This window comes from Vulpes vulpes, chromosome 6 (assembly GCF_048418805.1).
Source record: "Vulpes vulpes isolate BD-2025 chromosome 6, VulVul3, whole genome shotgun sequence".
Lineage (NCBI taxonomy): Eukaryota > Metazoa > Chordata > Mammalia > Carnivora > Canidae > Vulpes > Vulpes vulpes.
In genome coordinates, this window is record NC_132785.1 from 130,838,782 (window position 1) to 130,864,049 (window position 25,268).

The window sequence follows — 25,268 nt, forward strand, 5'->3', positions numbered from 1 at the left end:
GGGCGGGGCTGGGAGCAGGGCGGGGCTGGGAGCAGGGCGGCCCGGGTGCGCGGGCGCTGCTCGGGGCGGGCGGGGCGGGCGGGGCGGGCGGGGCTGCGGCCGCCTCCGGGCTGCAGGGGGCGGGCCCCGCGGAGCCGCCGACGCGCATTGGCCGCTGCGGCGCAGGAAGCGCGTCCGCCCGGGGGCCGCGGGCGCTGGGGGCGTGTCCCGGGCCGCGCCGCGCCGCCCGCCTCGGACGCCGGGACCCCGAGGGCCGCATGGGGCGGCGGCGGGCGGAGCAGGCGCGGGCGGGCGCGGCCGGGGCCCTGCCGGACGCCGTCGCCGCGCTCAGTCGGACGCTGCCCGCCGGGCCCAGCCCCGAGACCTTCCGCCGCGCCAAGTTCGACCGTCCGGAGGCGGTGAGGCCGCGGGGCGGGCTGGGGGGGGCGGGCGGGGCGGGGCGGCCACGCTGACCGCCGCCCTCCGATCGCTCAGGCCCCGCCGCTCTGGCGGACGCTCTTCCTCGTGCTCTCGCCGCTGCCGGGCGACTGCGCGCCTGCGCCCGAGGCCCCGCCGGCGCCCCCGGCCCTGGGTAAGCCCCGCCCCCGCAAGCCCCGCCCCCACAGGCCCCTCCTCCCGCAAGCCCCGCCCCGCAGGAAGCCCCGCCCATAGCAAGCCCCGCCCCGCAGCCCTGGCCCTGCCCACTCACCGCGGGGGCTCCGGCTCCTGTGGCCCCGCCCCCTCAGCAAGCCCCGCCCCGCGGCCCTGGCCCCGCCCACCCCAGCCAAGGGCCCCCGCTTCGGCAAAGCCCCGCCCCCTCGTGAGCCCCGCCCCGAGCCCGGGCGCCCCTCTCCCCCGCCCCCAGTCCCCTGCGGTCCCCTGCGACCCTGGCCTCTGCTCGGTGGCCGTGGCCGTGCGGGCCCCCGGAGGCCCGGGCGGGGTGGTGCCCAGCGGGCGCCCCCTGAGCAGCCGGGCCCCTTCCCAGAGGCCCAGGTCCGCCTGGTGAAGAGGGCGCTGCGCTCCCAGGGCTACCCCCGGCGGGCGCTGGCACAGCTCCCCGAGGACGGCGCCCGGGGCAGCCGCGAGCTCCTGCTGGCCCTCGCCTGGCTCCTGGCCCGCGGGCCCCTGCTCGAGCGGCTGCTGGGCCGGACACGCGTGCGGCTGGGCGACGAGGTAGCCCTGTGCCAGGTGCGTGTGGGGTGAGCGGGCATCGGGCGGCCTGGGCCAGCCCTCGGGGCCGGCCTCCTGCCCTCCCCCTTTCCGGGCAGCCCCGGGGGCCCATGGCTTTCACTCGGGGTGGGGGGGGCGTCTTTTCTCTTTCTCCCTCGGGGTCCCCGCAGGGGGTGGGGGAGCAGGGCTGACCCCCGTTCCCTCTCCAGTGCGAAGCCCCGGCCAGTCCTGGCCCGCCGGCAGCCTGCGGGGGTGCAGATGGCCCTGTGGACATACGCCACTTGCAGTGGTTGATGGGAAAGCTGCGGTTGCAGTGGCGAAACCTGATGACCAGCCAGCAGGAGCACTGTGCCCTCCTGGGCAAGGTATTGGGGCTTGCAGGTTGGCCCCGGGCCCGCGGCCTCTCTCTGCCCGAGGCCTGTCCATCCAGGAGCCCGGGTGTGCCCTGCAGTGGCCCGGATCCTGAGCCCCGGGCTCCAGGTGGTCCGGGGGAGTCCAGGGCAGGTGGACCTGGGCATCGCTGGGACAGGGAGCCATGGGGCAGGGAGCCTGTTCCTGGAAGTCGTCAGGGGCCTCAGGCTCCGTCTGGGCCCTGGGGGAGCCGTGGCTGCCTGGGTGTTTTTCGGGGAGAAAGATACCCCCTCCTGCCACATCCTGGGTGCGGGCTCGTGGGCAGTGGGCAGCTTCTGTAGGGTTCCTGGAGGCTGGTAAGGCTCCGCGGTGGGGGCACAGGTCACCCTTACAGGCCCACTGCAGCTAGGCTCAGAGGCCACTGGGCAGGGACGCTCAGACTCCCACTCCCACCAGTGTGGGCCCCGCCACCCAGCATTCTTGCACCCCTGTATCCCTGTACCCATGCACCCCACACCCCTGTATCCCTGCACCCCTGTGTCCCTGTAGCTCTGCATGCATGCACCCTGCACTCCTGCACCCTTAAACCCCTATATCCCTGCCCTCCTGTGCCCCTGCACCCTGCACCCCTGCAGAGAGCCTTTTGCTCCCTCAGCCCTTCTTAGAACCTGTCTCTTGCTTGGCCTGGGCTCCAGTTGCTCCTCCTGCGTGGGCCATGGCCACTCATTAACCTCCGTGATGCCTTCAGGCCTCACCTTGCCGAGAAGCTTCCCTGCCTCCCAGACCCAAATGGTCACTCTGTGTCCCTGCTGTTGGCTCCGCCGGACCATGTAGCCTGTCCAGAGGCTGTTTCTCCCCCCACGTAGACCTGGCACTCAGTGAACTTAGGGAGAAGCAGGGGTGCCCCATTCGATTCCCACCATGCCCCTGGGAACTGGGTGGGACGGGGAGGCTACAGGGGAGACTGTCCAGCGCCCCTCCCACTGCAGGGGTCTCCGGGAGGGCCCTGGGCCACCACCCCCACAGTGCTGACTGCTCTCTGAGCCTGACCATGGCCTGCCCTGGACCACCTTGGCAAGGTGAGACCCGTTTCCTTGCTCCCTCCTGCTCAGCCTGGGGTTGGCACTGCCTGTTTCAGATCCACTCGTATACCCGTGGCTGCCACAGTGACCGAAGCCTCGGCCACCTGTCTGTTGCTGAGACCGAGATGCTCAGGGACCCGGAGGGAGGCCGGCAGGTGAGGGCTGGTGTGGGTCCCCCTCTTGTCTGAGCCAGGTGTGTGTTGGTGCCGTAGGACTGCAGAGACCAGAGGTACCGGGGTTGAGGTGGGCAGGGGGCTGCGAAGGAGGACCCAGCCGACCCGCTTTGATCTCTGGGTGATTGCCCAGCTCACCATCTTGCTGATGTGGGGGACAGGCACGTCCAGAGGGCCTCCCCTGGCGCCCTAGACCAGGATGCAGACCGGCTGTTGTGTGTGCCTGTGGCTGGGCGTGGTTAGGGCCCCAGGGGCACAGGTGTCTAGGCTGGACTGGCAGCTGGGGGAGGGGGCCCTTTGGAATTAAGGAAGACTGCTTGAGGGCCAAGGTCACGATGGGGGTGCCTGGAGCCCGAGCAGGGGTCATCTGGCGATGGAGGTGGTGGGTAGAGGGCTGGTCTAGCATGGCCCGACTTTGCTGACTTTCGTTTCGGTGGCCCCGATCTGTCATGATTGTTCCCTTCCCTTGGGCTGGCACGGCCAGGGTGTCCTGGGCCAGGCCCAGGGCTGGCTGTCACTTGAGGGCTGGACTCTGGCTCGTCCAGAGTGTGAGGCTGGCACCGTGCAGCCTGGGGGGCACTTGGCCAGGCAGGAGGGCTGAGGCTCAGGGCTGGTGTGGCCGCTCTTTCCAGGCCCAGCAGATCCCAGCCTTGGAGTCACGTGCTCCCAGAAGGTCCTGCATCCCGTTACTGGGGTTGGGGTGGCCACCTGGGGGTGCCTGCCAGGCCCGCATCCCTGGCCAATACCCGGCTGGCCCCGTTCAGGCAGGGCTGCACTTGTCCCTGGCCATGAGGAGGCAGTAGTATCTTGGCGACCCGAGGTGTCCTTTTGCCGGTGACTCAGCGAGGCCGGGCCTCCTGCCCCTGGGGGCCCCGGCCTGCATGCCCCCCCTCCTGTCTGACGCTGGGGCGTGTTGCAGCTGCAGGACCGCAGGTGGTGTGGGGTGGATGGGGGTCACGATCGGCTTCCTTCCCGGGTCTCTGGAGGGCGAGTGGCAGAAACCTGGGCCAGTGTACCCAAAGGACCTGCACTCCTGGGATGGGTCCCAGAAGCTTCTGGAGAGATCTGTGGTTGCTGTGGGTGGCCAGGCATGCCACGGAGCAGCTGGGCAGCACGCGTGCTTGGCTCCGGGCTGGGCCTGCAGCCCTCTCGCGTCCCCGTGCCTGGCCACAGGCAGCGGGCTGCAGCGGGGGTGGGGGGGACTCCAGCACCGGGCTGGAGGTGGGGGGCAGCGGGGACTCATTGCGCCTTCCTGTTGTGCCTGCCCCCCTTTCCCTAGCCTGGGAGGTGGGGAGCCCCCGCGGACTGTTCTCGGAAACCACAGAACTGAGCTCGCCTGTGTGCGCGTGGTCTGCAGGGCGCTCCTCTCGGCCTCCGGGGCTGTGCTCCGCTAGGCCCCCCCGCTGGAGGGGCAGGGGGCGAGGCTGTCCCCATCTGGCCCTTGGAGCCCCAGGTTCCGGCTGTAGGAAGTGGACTCCTGGTTGCCTGCTGGCCGTCTGCTGCGGAGCGGGGACAGAGCAGGGGCCCCTCCGGGTGGGGAGACCCGGCCCCCCGCCCCCCGCCCCGGGCCGGTGTGTAGGGCGTGTGCACGGGCCCTTCCCGCCGGCGGCGTGCAGAGCTCTTCGCTGGCCGCTCGTCCTGGCCGCACAGCGCGCTGCTGGGTTCCCAGGAAGCCCGGCAGGTCTGCCTTCTAGAAGGAGCCGTGGGCGCCGCCCGGCGGGTGTGCTGTGTTCAGAGAGGAGCCACAGCAGGTGCAGGCCTGTGGCTTCCTGGTGGGGGTGGCGGGGCGTGCTGGGGCCCGGGCGGGGCTCGAGGAGGCCTGACTGCGCCGCCCCAGTGACCAGCGGCCCCCCAGTGTGGGACTCCTGGCCCCCGCCAAGCTCCTGGAGGCCGAGGCCGGGGCAGGCACTCCGCGAGCGGCAGCAGCCCTGGGGGCCGTGGCCGTCTGTGGGTCCACCTGTTTGTGGGGGCGCCCGTCACAGCCGCAGGTTCGGGGCTGTGCGACCCGGCCTCCCTGCCGCTGGGGTTCCCAGGTTGCCCAGGAGGGGTTCCCTCCCCCGAGAGCCCGGCAGGCTCCCCGTTCTGGGCTCCCTCACCTGCCCGCTGTCTCGGGCTGCGGCCCCCAGTGAGGGTTGTGGGGCAGAGGTCCTGAGTCCAAGGTGTTTGATGTCCGCTCCTGACTCCGTGGGGACCGTGGGCGTGTCGGCCCCGTCGCGTCTGGAGGTGGGGCTGCCCTGCCTTGCCTGCCCGGAGATGGCCAGGCCGGCGGTGGCGGCGGTGACGGGCTTGCGGGCCAGAGGGACGGGCGTCGGCGCTGGGGGTCCCCCGTGGGCAGGTGGGCTCTGACCTGGCCGCGGTGTGTGGTTTGCCTTGCAGCTGCTCCGGAGGCTGGAGAGTGAGAACGCGCGCCTGGAGGCTGCCCTGGCGTGGCGCCGCCGAGAGCTGGTCTTCTGGCAGTGGATGGTACGACGGGGCCCCCCAGCCTTGAGCGCAGCCAGCAGCCCTGGGGGCACCTCCCTACTCCCAGACGGGAAGGGGCGTCGGGGGTGGGGGGCGCATACACACCCGGCCCTGAAGCCAGCTTCAGACCCGGGGCCCTCTCCAGGACTCTGTCCCGTCCCCGTTGCTGCCCAGCCCCCGGGAGCCCCGACTTCTCAGCATCCAGCCTGCCCTGGTCTCTGGCCTGCTGGGGTGACAAGCAGCTGTCCACCCACGGCGGTGGGCGCTGGCCCCATGGGCTGAGGGGCTGGGCCTGTGGTTAGGAGGCCTGGGCTCGCTGCCTGCCTCTTACGGGGTGGGGTCTCTCTCTGCAGGACACCGTCCTGGGGGCCTGCCCCCTGGAGGCCGCACAGCCCCCGTTTCTGCCCAGGATCCCCGAGTCCGGGGCTGACCAGTTGGAGATGGTGGCTCAGCAGCTGCAGGCCCTGCACGAGGAGCTGCAGGGAGCTGTGGAGCCCCGGCGGGCGGCCTGGGAGGCCAGGGTGAGGGGGCGCTGAGGCAGGGACTGCGCTCTGTCGCCACGTAGCCCCTCCCGGCCCCCAGCCCCGCCCGTGCCCTGCCCTGCTCCCCGGGAGCCACCCCAGTTGCCTCGCCTTTTCTGAGGCACCTTGAAGTAACTTGCAGGCAGGGTTTCCCCTAAAGTCTTCAGGACCCCGTGAAGCGGGGGGTGTTCCCAGCAGCCTGTGGCCCCTCCCGTCCGTGGTGGTGACCCCTGGAGCGTGTTTGATGTTTGCAGGGGTTTCTCCCAAGCTGCCTGCAGCAGAGCCCGCTGAGGGCCAGGGTCAGGGCCACGACTGGGGACACAGCCTCTTCTCACTCCCCCGCCCCTGGGCTGGGCTGGCCTGGAGCACCAGTGCTGGGCAGGCGCTGTCCCCCTCCTGGGAGCACTGGGAAGGCAGTGGGTGTGGGAGGCCGAGCCTGACCCCGGCACGGTGGGTGGGGGTGGGGGTAGGTGGCTGGAGGGTCGGCCCTTGGCTCTGAACGCGCCCCGGGGACCTGGTGAGCTGGCTGGGCCTGCCGCTGGGCGGTGCTGCAGGCCGCCGGGTGCTCAGGTGCTGGCCGTGTCCCGGGCCCACTGCTGGCTCAGGGCTCAGGTGCTCGGGGAGGGTGATGTAAAGGCTGGACAGCCGGCACCGGGGTTGGCCCCTTCCCCGGGGAGGAGTGGGATCCGGGCCGGCAGCCCTGCCCAGGGGGCAGCTGGGGGCCTGCAGCCTGTGTCCTGGCCAGGGGGCGGCCGCCCCTGGCTCACGAGCCGCCTTGTCCCCAATGCAGGTTGGAGGCTTGGGGTCCGAGTGGAGCGCTCTGCAGCGGGCCACCCAGGAGGCTGTGGGACAGGAGCTGGCGGCGCTTCGGCGGGCCTGGGAGCAAGGTGGGGCCCCGGCCCAGCCCCACGGATCCTGCCGGCTGGTGAAGAGTGACGCCAGAGCCTCGGGGGGCCCGGGGCTGCGGGCTGCCGAGGTGATTGGGGAGCTGCGCAGCCGGGAGGCCTGCCTGGAGGCGGTGCTGCGCCAGCTGCAGAGCCAGTGTCGGCAGGAGCTGGCCCGACTGGCGGCGGCCCTGCCCGGCCTCATCTGGATCCTGCCGCCTGGTCATTGAGGGGCCGCGGGTGTGCCCTCCTCCGGGGGGGGCTCAGGGGGGGCCGGGCCCCGGGGACGAGGCAGACACAAAGCCCGTGGCTGTCCTCACCGGGCACAGCCCAGCCCCCTGGCTGGCAATACCGGGGCAGGACGACAGGCCCAGCGAGGTGTCCTTGGGCATTTAGGACCAAGAGAGTACGCACAACTGGGTTGTAGAGGCCTCCCTGCAGGGGCGAGGCCCTGTCCTGCCCGCCCCCCCCCCCCCACTTCCAGGTTGCCGTCTGGGCGGGGCTGGGTCTGCTCAGGCCTGGGGGAAGGGGCCCCTGGGTGTCAGGCATCAGGGTCGCCGGTGCCCCTCATGCACTGCATCCGGGCCCCCACCGCGTGCCCCGCCTCGTTGGGCCCGGTGTGTGCGTGTGTTGGGCAGGGACGCTGGCTGGGAGCCTGGGGTGGGGGGCTCTGTTCCTTTCCTGGGGGCGGTGCTGGGGGTGAGGGGGAGGCCACCGTGGACAGAGGGGGCTTTGTTCGTGAGTCCGATGGGGGAGCTGGGCTCGGCCCTGACAAAGAGCCATCTGTGTCTGGGGGACGTGCCCCCAGCGCGCCGGAACAGGCCCCCTCCATCGCAGGGGCCTCAGCCTGTCGGCACCCCTCACCCAGCGGGCGCAGACGGCCTCATCCTGCCTCCCGCCAGGCTCCCCTTGGCCCGGGGCAGCTGAACCCCAGCCTGCTGCTGCCAGTCGGTTCAGGCCCGGGGACACTTCCAGAGCCTGAGTCCCCAGCAGAACGTCCTCGGCTTTTCCTGCTGCTGAGGGTGTGCTGGAGCAGCGGCTCACGCTTGGGGCGCCGGGCTGGGCCAGCCTGGTCCCCACCCCCACCCTGGGGGACATGCCGGGGCTCCCTCTGCGCTGTCACACCAGCCAGACTGGTCAGGAGCACGGGCCGGACCAGGCAGTGGCCGGCAGGTTCCCCCTTCAGGAGAGCCTCTGGGCCTGCGCCCCAGCTTCCTGGCCCGGGGTCCCTCCCTCCAGCCACAGGCCCCCCCACTCCTCCTCGGGGCTCCGGCTGTAGGCCAGGCACACGGGCCTCGACCCTCCGCCTGCCCTGCCCTCAGCCATCACGACCACCGGGTGGGACCCTTCGCGTCTCGGAAACGAGTCCACTCAGAACCGCCCGCCTCGGAGGACCGCGTCCGAGCCAGGCCGCCCCTGGCCCCCGAAGCTTGGCTTTTACAGGCCCAAGGAAGCTCGGTCTTACGGAGCTGTCACTTCTCAGACCGGTCTGTAGGTCCAATACAGCCCCACTGAAAACCCCGAGTGTGTCTGTGACGTCTGTGAGAGGTACTCGGGGAGGGACGGCCCCGGGCGGCCAAGTCCGGGGGAAGCTGCCCGGGAGCAGGTGCGCTCTGCTGGGCTCCTACAGGTGCCGCCGTAAGCTCGCACCTGGTGGCTGGGGAAGCGCGGCCCAGCGGCCCGGCCGTAGGTGGGCAGGGGGCGCGGGGCCGTCGGCGAGGTCCATCTCCCATGGGCGGCCTCTGTGATGCTCCTCTGCCTCCCCTGCAGCCCCAGGCTGGTCGGTGACAGTCCTGAGATGCACATGACACGACCAGCCCACAGGTGGAGGCCGGGTCCCCCACCCCTGAGGCGCCAGGTGCAGGCGCAGGCGCAGGCCGGCGGAGCTCATGTGCACGCTACGGGCCGGCCCGGCCAGCGAGGGGCAGTGGGGGCTGCTCTGGGCAGGCAGGTGTCTGAGGGTGGCTCAGCGGGGCAAGGACACCACGCTCCACTGGCCGCCACCGACGCCAGAAGCCGGCTTCTCTGAAGACTCCATCTTACGGACAAGGGAGGATGAGGCAGCCTAGAATCCCTTTGTGACGCTTGTGACCTGCGGAGACTTGGTGTAGAGGACACAGAAGGGAGGGGGACCCTGGGGAGAGGAAGCGGGTCACCATGGGACCTGGACGGGAGAGGTGGGAGGTGGCACCAGCCCGCCGGGTGGGCGCAGGGCCCTCACAGGGCAGGGCTGGGCGGCTGGAGCCCAGGCCGGGGAGGCCCTTCCCCCCGGGGCTGGCAGGAGGGGGGACCCGCACGGCAGCCGGCCGGTAAGTGTGGCCATGGGCCCCGCTGTGACCAGGCCTCCTGGGTCCGTGAGGGAAGGACACACGGGTCACGAGGGGACCTACGAGGAGACCTCAGAGGAGGCCACGCAGGCGTCACAGGGTGGGGGCCTTGGTGGCCTGGGCCCGCGGGCTCCAGGACCTGCGTCTGCTGTCCCTGCCCGCAGCTGTGCTGGCCTCTCGGGTGTTTGACCAACTACGGCGCCAACAGGGCCCGCGGGCAGCCGTGCACACAAGTGCGTCTGTGTCCTGCGCCCACGGCGACCTTTCCCCGCCCCAGCTCCCGGGTCCTGGCCCTGACCTCCGCGCCCACCGGCCGCTTCCTCTCCTTCAGCTCAGGGCCTCCGGGGCCGTTGGCCCACCTTGGCTGGACCCACGCTTGGGGGCGCGGCTGGCGGGGCTGCAGCCGGTCACGTCCACATTCCGGGGCCGCGACACTTCTCCGCGGCACTCGGGACGGAAGCCTGGGTGGGGGGCGCGGCTGGTGACCTGGCCCGGGTGCTCCCCTCATGTGTCCGCAGCCCCCGCGTCCCCCGCAGGGTGTCTGTCCGCCTCCCCGGCCCTTCCCGGCTGCGCTGGCCGCCCCCCAGCATTCCCGCAGCGCCTACACGCCGCCAGCGCCGGAGGGTAACCGTCACCCCGGGGGCTGGGCGGCGGGTCGAGGTGTCAGGGTGGTGGGCAGAGCTGAGGACGGGCTGGGGGACCCGGAGCCAGGAGGGCCGTCAGACCGCGGAAACGGGGTGTGCGTGGGGGCGGGGCAGCGCTCGGGAGGGTCGGGCGCAGGGGCTGCACACGCCCGTGGCCCGCTGGGCTCTCCTGCCGAGCCGCCGATGGCTTTGTTCCAGAAAGCCCCCGTGGCCCCGGGTGAGCTGAGCTGGGCTCGGGAGGTGGTGGGGGGCGGTGGCCGCAGGCTGGGCCCAGGCGGGTCCAGGTGGATACGGGCTCTGGGCTCTGGCTGTCTTGGTTCTGGGGCACGTGAGCTGATGGCCCTCTTGTGTTTCCCTCTGGTTTACTCAGATTCTTTATAACACCAAGGTCCCCCCCACCCCCATTTTGGGGACCATTCATATTTCTTGGTGGTAAAAGGCTAACATTAAATTTCCGACCTTAACCATTTTTAGGTGTATGGGTCAGTGGTGTTACGCACTTCCCCACCGTTGGGCAGCAGATATCCAGAACCTTCTCACCCCGTCAAGCTGAAGCCCCGGCCCCATCCGCACTCACTCCCCGGCCCGTCCGCTGCATGGATGAGGCTCCTGAAGGGCCCTCAGGTGAGCGCACCACACGCGCTCGGTCCTGTGACGGGCTGAGGTCACCCAGGGCCCGGTCCTCACGGCTCGCCCCTGTGGGAGCAGGGGTCAGGCCCTCCGCCCTTACCCTGAGACTGAGTCCCGTCCATCTGTGGACACACGGCGCTGTGTTTGTCCTCCTTCCAGCTGTGGGGTGTTATGGATGATGTGCCAATATCCCTCCTCTGGGGGGACCCCGCCTGTCTAGGTCGCCATGGGCCAGACGTGGATGCGGTGGAGACACCTGTGCAGCCCCCAGACCTGGGATGTGAGCGGGTGCAGGGAGCACATGGGCACGGGGCTGCTCTCCTGGGGCGGGTGGGGGCTCAGCAGCGGCAGGCGGGTCTCCCCGGGTCCCGTGCTGGGGTCTGGCGTTGCCCCCAGGGCTCTTCACAGGACCCCCCTGCTCAAAAGAAACCTCTGACAGTTCCGTTTACGAATATGCATTTGGGTCCTAACAACTTGGCAGTTCAGAACAAAAACCAGAAAAAAACCCAAGTACCCATCCACTGAAAAAAAATTTTTTTTTAAAGATTTTATTTATTCATGAGAGACACACAGAGAGAGGCAGAGACACAGGCAGAGGGAGAAGCAGGCTCCATGCAGGGAGCCCGGTGTGGGACTCGATCCCGGGTCTCCAGGATCAGGCCCTGGGCTGAAGAAGGTGCTAAACCGCTGAGCCACCCGGGCTGCCCACAAATGTTCTTTTTTTTAAAAAAAGATTTTATTTATTTGACAGAGCACGAGAGCAGGAGCAGGGCGAGGGGCAGAGGCGGAGGGGGAAGCAGGCCCGGCCGAGCAGGGACCCCAGGACCCTGAGCCGGCGGCGGACGCCCCGCCCACCGGGCCCCCGGGCGCCCCTGAAAGCCGTGATTCCCACATAACCGCACTTTCGTGGGCTGCCGGACACCGTGAGGCCCCGTGCACCTTCTCCCGCCCGAGACTGCGCTGCCCTCTGGGCCGCCTCGGCCCGGCCGACCAGCTGCTGTTGCCTTTGACCCCGAGTCGGGGCAGGTCCGGAAAGCCCGCTTGGCAGAGACCCCCAGAGGGGACGGCAGGGCAGCGCCCCGACTCCCGGCCACCCGGCAGGCCGTGCGTACCCGTGTCCTGGAAAAGCTCAAAGTGCCTTGTGGTGCCCCTGAGAATGGGCCGTGGCGCCCTCGGGTGCCTCGGCACGACCCTAATGCGCGCGAGGTTTTGTTGTGTTCTGCTCCCCTCCGCTTGGTGTTACGTTTTCAGGGCTCCGTCCTTGGAGCTGTGTGTCCAGCTCGTCACTGCTTCTGTCCAGTGGGTGCGTGTCCACATCCTTCAGGTTCACTCCCCTGCCGCCCCCCGGCTCTGGCGTCACAGACTGGCCGGGGACCGGGTGCGGGGGTGACCCTCCACCTGGCTGTGCTCGCTTCCAGCCCACACTCCCACCGGCGGGGACGCTCCCGTCCCCGAGACCCTCCCCAGCTTTGTGTGGCGTCCACAGGTTTGCAGTGCAAGGGGCACCAGGTGCCACTGTCGTCGCCTGCGCTCGCTAAGCTCTTCGGGCCCCTCTGATGCGACCGCCTGGTCGTATCCCTTCATCACTTGTGTTGGGGACTGTGCGTCTCTCGCTGGGTTTACTCATCGTATCCTCTCCATCCTGTCACCTGCTCACACGCTTGCTCCTGGGCAGGGATCTCGACTCAGGACTCGATCCCGGGTCTCCAGGATCACGCCCCGGGCCGAAGGCGGCCCTAAACTGCTGGGCTACCCGGGCTGCCTGGTTTTGTGACTTTTATTTTTTATTTATTTATTTTTATTATTTTTTAAAGATTTTATTTATTCATTCATTTGAGACACAGAGAGAGACAGACAGACAGACACAGGCAGAGGGAGAAGCAGGCTCCATGCAGGGACCTGACATGGGACTCGATCCCGGGACCCCAGGATCATGCCCTGGGCCGAAGGCGGCGCTAAATCGCTGAGCCACCCGGGCTGCCCGGTTTTGTGACTTTTAGAAGGTTTCCTTCCACTCTTATTTTTCCGACGAGCTGTTTCAGATCATAGATTTCAAACTTCCATATGGCTCACCCCGAAGCCCGCACCTCTCAACGCGATAACTTACCTCCGCCTTGTTTTGGGGCTTCATGAAGTCTTTGTTTCCTACGCTCGTGTCTGGCTTCTTTCCGCGGCCTTGGATTCGTGAACCTCACGCGGGTTGGCTGCACGGAGCTGTCATCCGCCCGCTCTTACTGCTGCCCGGAATCCATCGTACAGACGTCCTGGCTGTGCCCTGTGTCGGGGGCCGCGGGGCTGTCGCAGCTGTTTCAGGTGACGCTTCCCCCGCCTGGCCATCTGTTGCTCGCGTGCACGCTCCGTGCAACCCTCCAGCCGCAGAGCGTGTCTGTGCTCAGTGGCAGGAGCCGAGGCCCGTTTCCTAGGCTGGTGCCCAGGCTCGCACCCCGCCAGCAGGGCAGAGCCGGGGGGCTTCAGCGCCTCCACGCACACTCGGCCCCGCGGCCGTGCCCTTCCCGATGGCGAGAGGGGCTGGCCACCTTGTTGCTGCCCCTTTGGGAAGTGCCTGTTGGCATCTCCCCCCGTGTTTCCCCTCGGGGTGTTGTGGTTCTGACCAACATGTAGAGGTTCTTAGTGTGTTCTGGATGGGAGTCCTCCGCCCGTCGTTGGAGCTGCAGGAAGCGCCTCCCTGTCTGTGATTTGCCTTCGCACACTCTCGGGGATGGCTCTCTCTCTCTCTCTCTCTCTTTTTTTTAAATTTATTTATTCATGAGAGACGCAGGCAGAAGGAGAAGCAGGCTCCATGCAGGGAGCCCGACGTGGGACTTGAACCTGGGACCCCGGGATCACTCCCGGAGCTGAAGGGGGACACTCCACCGCTGAGCCACCCGGGCGTCCCTCAGTGATGTCTCTTGATGAGCAGAAGCTGAGTCTGGGTTATACTATATATTGGCAAATTGGATTTAAATTAAATTAAAAAGAAAAAAAAAAAAAAGAAGCCAAGACCCACATAATCCAGTGGATCACTCTTTTCTTTTTTATGGCCACTGCTGTTTGTGGCCCATTTAAGCTTTTTTTCCAACTCCAAAGTCAGAAAGAGTTTTCTCTCTAGATGAGTCTCTCAGGGCTTTCTTCCTTGCTGACCCATCCCGTGACATTGCTCTCACCTTCCTTTTTTTTTTTTTTTTTTTTTTTTTAAGATTTTATTTACTATTTATTCATGATAGGCAGAGAGAGAGAGGAGAGACACAGGCAGAGGGAGAAGCAGGCTCCTTGCCGGGAGCCCGACATGGGATTCGATCCCGGGTCTCCAGGATTGTGCCCTGGGCCAAAGGCAGGCGCCAAACCGCTGAGCCACCCAGGGATCCCCCCTGCTCTCACCTTCCTAAACATACTTGTTAGTTTAGAGCATCGTTCGCTCCCACAGCACTCGGGTGTCTGAGTTGTGGCTCTTCGTGCCCACGTGGACGACCACGGTCCCGGCACCATCTGTGGGAAGACCACCAGCTCCACTGCTGCAAGGTGGCACCTGCCACAGACGGCGCGCTCTGTGCCGGGCAGGTGTCCGCCGCTCTGCTGCGGCCCACGGCCCTCTGCCTGCCTCTGTGAACGCACATGCACACGCTGGAACTCCTGCAGCCTCACCATAGGTCTGCGCCCGTGGTCGGTCAGTGTGTCGCCCTGTTTTGGGACACTTGGGTGACTCAGCAGTTGAGCCTTCAGCTCAGGGCGTGATCCTGGGATCGAGTCCCGCATCGGGCTCCCTGCGTGGGGCCTGCTTCTCCCTCTGCCTGTGTCTCTGCCTCTCTCTCTGTCTCTCTGCCTCTCTCTCTCTCTCTGTGTCTCTCAGGAATAAATAAAATCTTTAAAAAAAATTTTGTCATCCTGTTTTACTTCACGAAGCCTTTTTTTTAAAAAAAATATTTTATTTATTTTTTTAAGCAGGCCCCATGCCCGGCGTGGAGCCCAATGTGGGACTTGAACTCATGACCCCGAAATCGAGGCGTGAGCTCAAGAGTCGGGACACTTCACCGACTGAGCGCCCCGGGCGCCCCCTTCCCGACGGTCTTGACTCTTCTTGGCCCTTTGCACTTCGGTACACATTTTATCATCAGTTTGTCATGTATTGGGGACGAACTGCTGGCATTTTGCTTGCAGTTACACAGAGTGTATAGATTCGTTTGAGGAGACGGGACAGCTTTATAAATATTGATTCTTCCAATTTATGAACACAGGTCTGTCTGCTTAGGTGTAACCTATTAGTGTTTTCTGGTTTTCTGGCTGGAGGTATTATACTTGCTTTGTTAGATTTATTCCTCGGTATTATAAACACTGCGTGCAAACACGTGTGTACAGGTGTCATATATTACATACACATATATGCATGTTTTGTTTTATTTTATTTTTTTAAAATATTTTATTTATTTGAGAGAGAGAGACGGATAACAACAGAGAGCAGGAGCTGGGGGAGCAGCAGAGGGAGAGGAAGAAGCAGACTCCCCCCTGAGCAGGGAGCCCAACATGGGGCTCGATCCCAGGACCCCGAGATCATGACCGGAGCTGAAGGCAGACACTTAACCAACGGAGCCACCCAGGTGCCCCATATGCATGTTTTATACACAGAAATTTCATTTTCTTTTCTTTTTTAAAGATTTTATTTATTCATTCATGATAGACACAAAGAGAGAGAGGCAGAGACACAGGCAGAGGGAGAAGCAAGCTCCACGTGGGGAGCCTGACGTGGGACTCGATCCCAGGCCCCAGGATCACGCCCTGGGCTGAAGGTGGCACTAAACCGCTGAGCCACCCGGGCTGCCCTATGAATAAAATCTTTAAAAAAAGGAAAGAATTTCAAATAAAAAGCCCCCACAGAAGTGGTATCCATAGCTCCCCTGTGCCTTCACGGGGATTCCTCACTCGACGCTTTGCCCCTCTGTTCTCCGTCTGCACGTGCACGTAACACATACACGTGTCCTTTGTGCGGTGCACGTGTTCCCCTTCTGTGCCTTTAGAGAGCAGGCGGCAGACACACGCCTGTTCCCCTTATACCCCCGTGTATTCCCGAAGCAAAAGGACGTTTCTCCCACATAATCTCAGTTCCACCTTCAGAATCTGGAAACCGCCCCTGCCCAGCATCCCCGTCTTTTTTTTTTTTTTTTAAAGATTTATTTATTTATTCATGAGAGAGAGAGAGAGAGGCAGAGACACAGGCAGAGGGAGCAGCAGGCTCCATGCAGGGAGCCCGACGTGGGACTCGATCCCAGGACCCCAGGGTCATGAGCTGAGTTGAAGGCAAACGCTCAACCACTGAGCCACCCGGGCGCCCCCAGCATCCCTGTCTAACGGGCAGATGCCACGCGAACCTCGCCACTGCCCTATGACGTCCTTCATTGGTCCCTGACCAGGCCTGGCTCGTGTGTGCATTTGGCTGCCACCTCTCCTGAGTCCTCTTCCATCTGGAACGTTCCTCTGTCTGTTCCTGACTTCCACGACCAACCTGTAGAATGCACCTCCATCGTGTCCCCCGACCGGTGGGCGCGGATATTACACACGGGGTGCTGTGCCTTCTCGGCGCCTCACGCCAGGAAGCCCGCGAGGCCCATCTTCCCTGCTGTCGGTGCCTCTAATTTTTATTACTCGGTCAGAATGGCACCTGCCAGATCCCTCTACTGTAAAGTTACCGAGGACGTACGTTGTCCTCATTAATTCATACCTGACTAAGGCGAAGCACTCGGTCCTTCAGTGTTATCTCAACTGTAGGGTTTTTGTTGTTGTTGCTTCTTTCTGTAGGTGCCCTTCGTGACAGCAAGTCCCTTCTGTTTCTTGTTTGCTCAGAGCGCTCCTCATGGGTGGATGCTGATTCCGTCAAATGCTTTCCCTGCATCAACTGATACGATCTTCCTCAGGCTTTTAGCTTGGTGGATGACGCTGATTTATTTTCCTGGGTTGAACCAGCCTTGCATTCCCGGGGCACCCTTCAGGTGGTTGTAGTTTTTTTTTTTAATGTTGATCAATTCTACTTGCTAATATTTTGTGGAGGGTTTGTCATGTTGGCACTAGATTCATTTCCCCTTGTGGGTTGGATTCTCCTGGTTGTTGTTGTTCTTCTTCTTTTAAAGATTTTATTTATTTATTCACAAGAGACACACAGAGAGAGGCAGACACAGGCAGAGGGAGAAGCAGGCCCCATGCAGGAGCCCGACGTGGGACTCGATCCCAGGACCCTGGGATCATGGCCTGAGCCCAAGGCAGATGCTCAACCGCTGAGCCCCCCAGGGGTCCGTCTCCTGGTTCTTCATATGCAGAATAGTTTTGGATTGTGTCTTGCACAATCAAATATTACTTCGTGAATACCTGGTCTTCTAAAAATCCCACTGAGAATGCTGATATTTTTGTCTCAGAACGCGATGAACCCAGCCTCCTGGAGGGTGTGCTTTCAGCGTCGGCTGTTTTCAAAGCCTTCACAGTGTCACGTGGATCGCCCTGAGTGAGCACTACCCTGTGGCCCGTGGGGGACTGTCCTGTAGCTCTACGTGTAGACTTTGCACACACGCACAGCTTCCCCTCACGCAAGAGGGGAAGATCGTCTAGGGACCACGTCTCCTCCCACAGGAGAGGAGGTCTCCCCGCTGCAGGCACTTGTGAGCCTGCGTGTCCACTGCAGGCGGGGGCAGGTGTGCGGACAGGAGGGCCACCCCAGCCCACCCTCTGCCCGAGGCTCCCTCAATCCCCGTGAGCATCAGGACGCCTGTTTCTTCCCTGCCCCCTGAGCCACAACTAGAGGGCTTCCCGGAGCTTTCTCCGTCCAGGTCCCCACCCCATTCTGGCCTTGAGGCTGGCTTGAGTCGAGGCTGGGGATACGGAGGAAGATCCTGAGACCCACCGCTCGTTCGGTGGTGCTTCCAGCTCTGGCTTTCACCACGGTCCACCTGCTACCGTTTACTTCTCAGAGCCCTCGAGCTCCACACACTGTAGGGTCGACTGTGTCTGCTCTGTCTCCCCAGGACACGAAAAGAGCAAACCTCAGCCCATGGCCTGGGCTCAGCAGCTCTTACCCACGAGCCACACACGGCTGAGCTCTGCCGGCATGCGTGTCCCAGGCCGTCTGGAGGTAAAGCGCAGGCTCCGTGACCCGTCACCCTGAAAGCCCATCACGCGCCCCATGACAGTGGGAGCACTCTCCTAAATGGGCCGGAGGCCGTCCTTGCACCGCCTCGCTGCCACCCTGCTCAGAGTGCCGCTGTGCCTTGGTGGGGGCCCTGGGCTTGCAAGGACACGCAGGGTCAGGCTTCCCACCACCCCTCTCCGCCCTCTCACCTCCGTGGTCCCCGCCTCTGTCCTCCATGCCCCAGTCTGCTTGGCTCCCTCACCGCCCTCCATCCTCAGGGCTCCCCCAGGGTGTCCACTCTGCTCCTTTGGTCCTTACTTTAGTCCTATCAGGCCTGCTTAGCGCTCTCCCCCATCCGCTCGGTGGCGCTGCTGTTTCCAGGGCCCCGTCTCGCCCTGCACCCGGCACCTCCAGGCTCTGAAGCGTCAGGGTGCGTCTCCGTCGGGTTCAGTGTGTGTCTCTGCTGGCTCCTGCAGTCCAGTGTGGTGGCTTGTTGTGTTTGGAAAATCACTTGTGGGACAACTGAGGGCTGCAGTGCAGATCCCTGCCTCCTTGAGGTTTCCACGTGCTTCTGCTGGGCACTGGAGGTGAGGCCTGCTCGGCTCCCCTGCCGCCAAGGTCGGAGCCAGGGACCCCAGCCCCTGTGGGCCGAGCTGCCGCCCCCTCCAAGAGCTTGAGGACCAGCACACAGCTTATGGCGCAGCTGCCAGGAGTGTGAAGTTGCTCTGTGTCCGGAGGGGATCCAGGCACTGTGAGGCTCCCACGGTCCGTCTGTGGATTTGGTTCAGGCCGGCCAGGGGCATGGAGCCCAGCCTGGTGACTGCACCCGAGTGACAGCCAGAGGGGAGGGGCTGCAGCTAGGGCAGGTAGCCAGACCCCAGAGTGCAGGTGGCAGCTGGATGGAAGCCTGGCCTGGCGTGAGGTGCGTGGGGTCGGGCTTGCCATCCTGCTGGCGGCCCGGGGAGCTGGCAGGACGATGTGCACGGTGGGGAAACAAGGCCTGGCCTGGCCGTGAGGGGCTGTCTCGAGAGACACGGCTGGGTGCTGGCAGGGCCAGAGCTGGGGCAGGGCGGAGGGCGCTTTACAGCCAGACCTAGGAGCTGGGGAGGCACGGCAGCGAGGGGGGCACAGACTGGCAAGTTGGGGAAAGCGTTTGTGAGTTGAACTATGTCCCCCCGAAGGTATGTTCAAGGCCTGAGCCCTAGCATGTCCAAATGCGACCTTATTTGGAAATGGGGCCTTTGCAGATGTTGTCAAGATGAGGTCACTAGGGTGGGCCTTTCCAACATGACACGTGTCCTCATGAGAAGAACACAGACACACAAAGGCCCCATGACGTGCGCGAGCCAAGGAAGGCTAAGCATTGCTGCAGTCACCACAGGCCGAAGAGGCAAAGAACGGACTGTCCCCTAGGAACCGCCCGCCCGCCCAAGGTCCCAACCCCAACCGCTCTGGGGCTGCCCTCAGGGCTGCGGCCCTGGTGATGGAGACACCAGGAGGCAGGGGCGTGAGCCCCAGGGAGGTCAGCGCAGAGACACACGCCAGGGGTTCTCAGGCCTGGGCTTTGCCTCACTGGAGGCAAGAAGTGGGTGCGGGGTGGTGTGCGGAGCACCGAGGCAGCCTTGCAGCTCTGGGGCTGCAGACTGGGCTTCCTGAGCATGCCCTTGGGTGACGTCAGTGAGGGCGGAGGGAGAGAGGCTGTGGAGAGGGGCAGGGTGGCTGGGGGGGAGCCCGCCCCCGAGGCAGGAGGACACAGGGAGGGGCTCCTGGCTCTGCCTCCTGAGCGGCCAGGGTGGGTCTGCGCGGAGTGCCCACTTCCCCGAGTGGGACCTGTCTGCCGTCAGCCTGCTGCCCCCTCCCTCCACGCTGCAGGGGTGGCCTTCAACTCAGGCCCCTTGTCCCTCGAAGCAGGGGGCTTCTGAAGGCTTCCCTGGGGGAGCTGAGCCATCCCCGAGGCAGGTGGGCCCTTACCTGGGGGCGTGGGAGTGGGCATGGGGATTGCTGTCCTAACCAGCCGGCCGGAGGGTCTGCCCCCACGATCTCAGCACCTCATCTGTGCTGCGCCTGGGTGGCCACAGCAGCCTGCTATCTTTGCTCCCATTGGCACGACATGTCCCTGGCCCCGTGCTGAGGGCGGGTGCCCGTCGGGGGTCCCCTGCACAGACCCCCTCAGCTGTGTGGGCCTGGGAGCCGCTCAGGGGCTCAGGTGCGAGTCAGGCTTCACCCCTCCGCATCAGGGGGATCCTGGTGACCTCCCTGACCGTGCATCTCCTCGTCTGTGGGCGCAGCTCTGCGAGAGCCGCAGCTACACGCCCCTCCTCCGCCCTAAGGGTGGACAGGCTGGGCCTGGTGCGGGGCTCAGGCTGGGCTTGGTGGGGGGGAGGCTGAAGAATCCGGGACTCGGGGCCTCTTGGGGATGCGGCGCCCAGAGGCGCACGGCTCTTTCCCGTTCCCACCGGCCGCTTGCAGGGGGCCAGCGCTCAGCCGGGGCTCCGCGGCAGGGAGCGGGGTCCTCAGGCTGCCCGTGGAGGGCGCGTGGGGTCACCGAGGTGGCGGCCCGGGCGGGTCGGAGGCCCGGGGCCACGCTCCGCGGCTGCGGGGGAGGCAGGGCAGAGGCTTCCCGGGGCTGGCGCGCGGGTCTGGGGGTCCAGCTCCGCCGCGGTCCCGGCACCTGCGCGGCGCAGGGCGGTCGCCGTGGCAACCGGCGCCGCGGGGGGCGGGGCGCGGGGACCCCCACCGCGCGGGGCGGGGCCTCGGGGGGCGGGGTCTCGGCGGGGGCCGGCGGAGGAGCGAGAGGAGCGGGCAGAGCGGAGGGAGCGAGGCCTCTGCCCGGAGTGGGTAGGCGCGGGGAGGGCGCGGGGCGCGGGCGCTGGGCGCGGGGAGGGCGCGGGGCGCGGGGAGGGCGCGGGGCGCGGGCGGGGGCGGGGGCGGGCGGGCTGCGCAGCGATGCTGCAGGGCCGGGCGCGGGCGGTGCGGGCCGAGGCGCTGAGCCGCAGCCTGTCGGGAGCAGCCTGGGTCTGGCCGGGGCTGGCGGCCGCTTCCTGCCCGCCCCCACCACTGGGCGCTGAGGAGGTGGCGAGGGGGGGCGCGCGCAGGGGCACGCGGGGTCCAGGCCGGCCCAGGACCCAGGGCCGGGGACCAGGTTCCCCAGGGACAGGCCGGGGAGGCTGCGCGCGCGAGGGGGGGGGGGCGCGGCTGTGGTCCCTGGGGCGGTGGCGCGGGCCCCCTGGGCGCTCCCGCCGGGATGGGGTCTGCCCTGGCGTCCCCGGGCCGCCTTTGACGAGTGGCCGGGAGGGGACCGCGGGCGCCGCGGACTGGATGGGGAGGGCCTAGCGGTGCAGCGGCTCTGGCCGTTTGGCCTGGCAGGAGGGCCCTCCCCAGGCCGCGGCCAGAGGCCCGGGTGGGACGGGGTTGCGCCTCGTGGGGCAGCACGGGCTGGGGTGCGGGTGGGCCCCGGGAGCCCCTGGTCCCGTGCAGGGCGGAGGGGCAGCCCCTCCAGCACCCGCCAGGCGCGCGAACTCGGTGGGGCCCGAGTGTGGCTGCGGGGGGCCCTGGGGGGGGCAGCGGCCTTGCTGGGGCGGGGAGGGGAGGCGCGGGCTTGCAGGCGGCCCCGCTGCCCTGCCCCAGCCTTGGGGGCGCTGGTGCCAGCAGGGGAAGGCCGAGCCTTGGCTTCACAGTCACGGGTGACATGAAATTTTATGTCCTTGTCTAGACAGGGCAGTAAACAGCCCGGGGCCAAGGGTGCGGGGCTCGGCGGGCTCCGGGCGAGGGCGCGGGGGGCGCCGCGGGCCCCAGTGCGCTGCGGGCGATCAGATCCGCGCGGAGCTGCCAGCCGCGCCCCGGCCGCGAGAGGGGCAGGGGGCCCGTGGGTCGGGGGCGGGGGCTGGCGGCGGGGGCGACCTCCGGAGGGGCCCCCAGGGAGCCGGGAGGCAGCGGCAGGCGAGCGGGCGGTGTGGGGCTGCGGCCTCGCGGCCGGGGCAGCGCTCCTGGAGGGACGCGAGCCTCCGCGGGCGACGGGCGGGGTCGCCGAGGCGGGGGCAGCAGGTGCAGGGGGCGGGCGCCGGGAGAGGATGCTCCTGGGTCGTGGGCCGCGGCGCGGGGTGGGGGCAAGGACGCCGGAGGGCCCGGCGGGGACGCACCACGGGGGCCGCGGACGCGCGCGGCGGGCAGAAACCACTTCCGCCCCATTTCCTTCCTGGCGGCGGCGGGAAGCGGGTCTGGATCTCGGGTGGGGCCGCAGCGCCCCCTGGAGGCCCCGTCCGGCTCCCGGCCCCCCCCCCGCCGCCCGCCGCCCGCCGCCCGCCGCCCGCCGCCCGCCGCCCGCCCCCTGCGCGCTTGGGCGCGTGCGTGCCGCCGAGGGCCGGGGAGGCGGGGGAGGCCGGGGGGTCCGGGGGAGGCCAGGGGAGGCCGGGGGGTCCGGGGGTGGCCCAGGGGGGCCGGGGGGGGCCGGGGGTGGCCCGGGAGGGGGCCGGGAGGGTCGGGGGGGGGCCGGGGGAGGCCGGGGGTGGCCCGGGGGGTTCCGGGGTGGGGGCCGGGGGGGGACCGGGGGTCGGGGGGGGGGGGGCCGGGGGGCCCGGGGCTGGCCCGCGGCGCGCCCTCACTGTGCCCTCTGGTCTCCGCAGGTCCCGAGCTCGCGGCCGGCAGCGGTGGCGCCCCCGGAGCGGCCCGACCGGCCCCGGCGCGCCATGCCCGCGGGCTGAGCGGCGCCGCCGCAGGGCCTCGTCCCGCCGCGCGTGGGGGCCGGGCGCGCCCAGGCCGGGGCCCCGGCGGCCGACCATGGTGCTGCCGCCCCCGGACCGGCGCCACGTGTGCCTGACCACGCTGGTGATCATGGGCAGCATGGCCGTGATGGACGCGTACCTGGTGGAGCAGAACCAGGGCCCGCGCAAGATCGGGGTGTGCATCATCGTGCTGGTGGGCGACGTGTGCTTCCTGCTGGTGCTGCGCTACGTGGCCGTGTGGGTGGGCGCCGAGGTGCGCACGGCCAAGCGCGGCTACGCCATGATCCTCTGGTTCCTCTACATCTTCGTGCTGGAGATCAAGCTCTACTTCATCTTCCAGAACTACAAGGCGGCGCGCAGGGGCGCGGCCGATCCGGTGGCGCGCAAGGCGCTGACGCTGCTGCTGTCGGTGTGCGTGCCCGGCCTGTTCCTGCTGCTCGTGGCGCTCGACCGCATGGAGTACGTGCGCACCTTCCGCAAGCGCGAGGACCTGCGGGGCCGCCTCTTCTGGGTGGCGCTGGACCTGCTGGACCTGCTGGACATGCAGGCCAACCTGTGGGAGCCGCCGCGCACCGGGCTGCCGCTGTGGGCCGAGGGCCTCACCTTCTTCTACTGCTACATGCTGCTGCTGGTGCTGCCGTGCGTGGCGCTCAGCGAGGTCAGCATGCAGGGCGAGCACATCGCGCCGCAGAAGATGATGCTCTACCCCGTGCTCAGCCTCGCCACCGTCAACGTGGTGGCCGTGCTGGCGCGCGCCGCCAACATGGCCCTGTTCCGCGACAGCCGCGTCTCGGCCATCTTCGTGGGCAAGAACGTGGTGGCGCTGGCCACCAAGGCCTGCACCTTCCTCGAGTACCGCCGCCAGGTGCGCGACTTCCCGCCGCCCGCGCTCGCGCTGGAGCTGCAGCCGCCGCCCGCGCAGCGCAACTCGGTGCCGCCGCCGCCGCCGCTGCACGGCCCGCCCGGCCGCCCCCACGGGCCCTCGCCCACGCGCGACGCCCTGGGCACGTGACAGGGCCCGTGCGGCCGGATGCGGTGGGGCGCGCCCCCAGGGCGCCGGGGGCCGCCGCGGCCGCTTCTTCATCTCAGGAATCCCCCGGACCGTGGACTCGCCGCGCGCCCCGCGCCCCCCGCGCCCCAGCGCGCGGACGGTCCCCCAGCCCGTGGCCGGTGCGCGCGGGAGGACGGAGCGGGCGGGGCCTGGTCCCTGGGGGTCCCGTGGTGGGGAGCCCCTGGCGCAGAGTCTAGGCCGGAGGGGGGGCCTCTGGCATTTTAAAGACTCGTGTTTACAGTTTTGTATCCAAAGCCGCCCTGCGCTGCCTGTTTCCTGAGTCCTGCTTCCGACGGCCCGCGTGGGGCTGGGTGGGGCGGGTGGGGCGGGTGGGGGCGTCTGGGCCAGCTCCCGGGGTCGCTGGTGCACCGGCTCCACCTGCACAGACGCCTTGACGGGACTCTGCGCTCCCCCCCCCCCCCCCCCCCCCCCCCCCATACCTCAGCCAGGCGCCTGCCTGCGGCCTGAGGCCCAGGTGACCCCAGGGCCCGCGGCCGGGGTGGGGTGCAGGCGCGGGATCAGGTGGGAGCTTTGCTCCCAGGTGGACATTGTAGCCTGGGGAGCCGGGGAGCTGGAGCCCCTCGGCTGGGCCCACAGACACAGACCCTGGGAAGCCCACGGCACTGAGGCCCAAGCAGCTTGGTGCCCTGGTGGGGCCGGGAGGGTGCCTGATGCAGTCTGGCCTGTCTTTGGGAGCACACGGCACCAAGAGCAGGGGTTGGGGGGGCTGTCCCCTGGCCCCATGCACTTGCCACGTGGCCCCGGCATCCACCTGCCAAGGACGATTCTGTAGCATTTGGGGAGGGGGCCCTCTGCCTTAGGCCTCAGGAGGCTGTCCACACGGCTGTTTGAGGATGCCTCGCGAGCCTCCTGGCTGGCGGATCCACACGCAGCAGGTGGCACGCATGGCACCGTGCGGCCCGCGTTGTGAAGCCCTGTGGCGTGCCAGGCGTGTGCTCTGTGCATTCACCCCCACCGCCTGGTCACGACGCCCGCCGTCCCTGTTGCCTGAATGTGTCTAGAACCAACGGCTCCCAGGAGGGCTCCGGGCTGTGGGAGCCATCTGCCCCTCAGGCTGTGGCTGGCTGGTCACCGGGTCCCCTCCGCAGGCTGTGGCTCCCCGCTCACCTCTCTGGTCTCCCCCAGCTTGAGGTTGCCTGGCGTCTGGCTTTTGGGAGTTTGCGTGCTTCCCAGCCAGGAGCCCGGGAGACCTCTGTCGTCAGCGGCCCAGGGATGACACGGTGGCTGCAGCCCTCCCCTTCCGAAGTGGCCACCTGGCCCCACCCTCTGATCGCAACCTCGGCAGTATCTCTCTGAGCTTGGGGAGCCCTGGTCTGGAGCCGGGGGTGCTGTCTCCTCCTGCATTGGCAAGTAGAGGGTGGGAGGGGAGGAGGGAGGAGGAGGAGGAGCAGAGGGGGTGCTGGGGGCAGCTGCCCTGGAAGGGCCACAGGTGAGGGGCTGCAGGGGGTCCAGCCCTCTGGGGGCAGGGGGTGGTGGGGCAGGCTGTGGGGTGGGGTGGGGGCAGTGGGTGAGGCTGAGGGCCCAGCTGCTGCACCTGAGCCAGTGCTGCTCGTCCTGTCCCCACGTGGTCTCTTGGGGTATGTCCTTGGCAAGTCCTGTGGAAACAGGGTTGCTGGGAGGGGTGCGTGGGAGAGGGGGTGACACCTGGCCTCTTTTGGGTTCCCCCCTGTTTTGACTCTTGCCCTGGAAGCCTGTTCTCAGAGGAACCCCTTCTGGCCCTCGGGTTGGGGAGGCAGTACGGGGGAACAATTCGTGGGGTCACCTTGCTGTGAGGCCCCCGCGTCCAGGGTCAGAGGTGGGAACTGGTCAGACTCAGCGCTGGTCACAGCCTCCCATCTCTGCCTCCACTGGCCTCCCCTGGCCGTTTAGTGCGGAGGACACGGGCCCCACCCTGTCCTGACTTGGATTAGGGGCCCGTGTGTCCTTCCGACGGTCTCTGAGGGCGTCTGGACAGATGCGGAGGATGCCAGCGAGGGACCCCGCTTTGCAGCGAGGGCTGTGGCCGGCGCCCACTGTTTCCATGACCGAGCTTGGCTCTGGCTGCAGCGGGGCAGGGAACCAGGGGCGTTTGGCAGGCGTGTGGCCCGAGGTGTCTGTCCTCAGGAGTCAGCCTTGGCAACAAGGTGCACGGACCTGGCCGCACTCCAGC

The 25,268-nt window shown here is 67.4% G+C and overlaps 2 protein-coding genes across 3 annotated transcripts; both read left to right on the forward strand.

The window, feature by feature from the left end:
- Positions 1 to 105: 105 nt before the first annotated feature.
- TEDC1 (tubulin epsilon and delta complex 1) lies at positions 106 to 8,141 on the forward strand. The gene is made up of 8 exons (XM_072762531.1): positions 106 to 398; positions 475 to 571; positions 965 to 1,167; positions 1,359 to 1,514; positions 2,639 to 2,737; positions 5,132 to 5,218; positions 5,569 to 5,736; positions 6,527 to 8,141. Exons 1-8 carry the CDS (start codon positions 258 to 260, stop codon positions 6,848 to 6,850), a joined length of 1,275 nt encoding a protein of 424 aa, XP_072618632.1. The 5' UTR covers positions 106 to 257; the 3' UTR covers positions 6,851 to 8,141.
- An 11,950-nt stretch (positions 8,142 to 20,091) lies between these two features.
- On the forward strand, positions 20,092 to 23,352 carry TMEM121 (transmembrane protein 121). 2 transcript variants are annotated; one of them, XM_072762532.1, is made up of 2 exons: positions 20,092 to 20,164; positions 21,949 to 23,352. In XM_072762532.1, the coding sequence occupies exon 2, from the start codon at positions 22,103 to 22,105 to the stop codon at positions 23,057 to 23,059; it is 957 nt and encodes a 318-aa protein (XP_072618633.1). In that variant the 5' UTR covers positions 20,092 to 20,164; positions 21,949 to 22,102; the 3' UTR covers positions 23,060 to 23,352. The 2 variants fall into 2 exon arrangements, with proteins under 2 accessions (XP_072618633.1, XP_072618634.1); XM_072762533.1 differs by lacking the exon at positions 20,092 to 20,164 and adding an exon at positions 20,284 to 20,398.
- Positions 23,353 to 25,268: the final 1,916 nt, after the last annotated feature.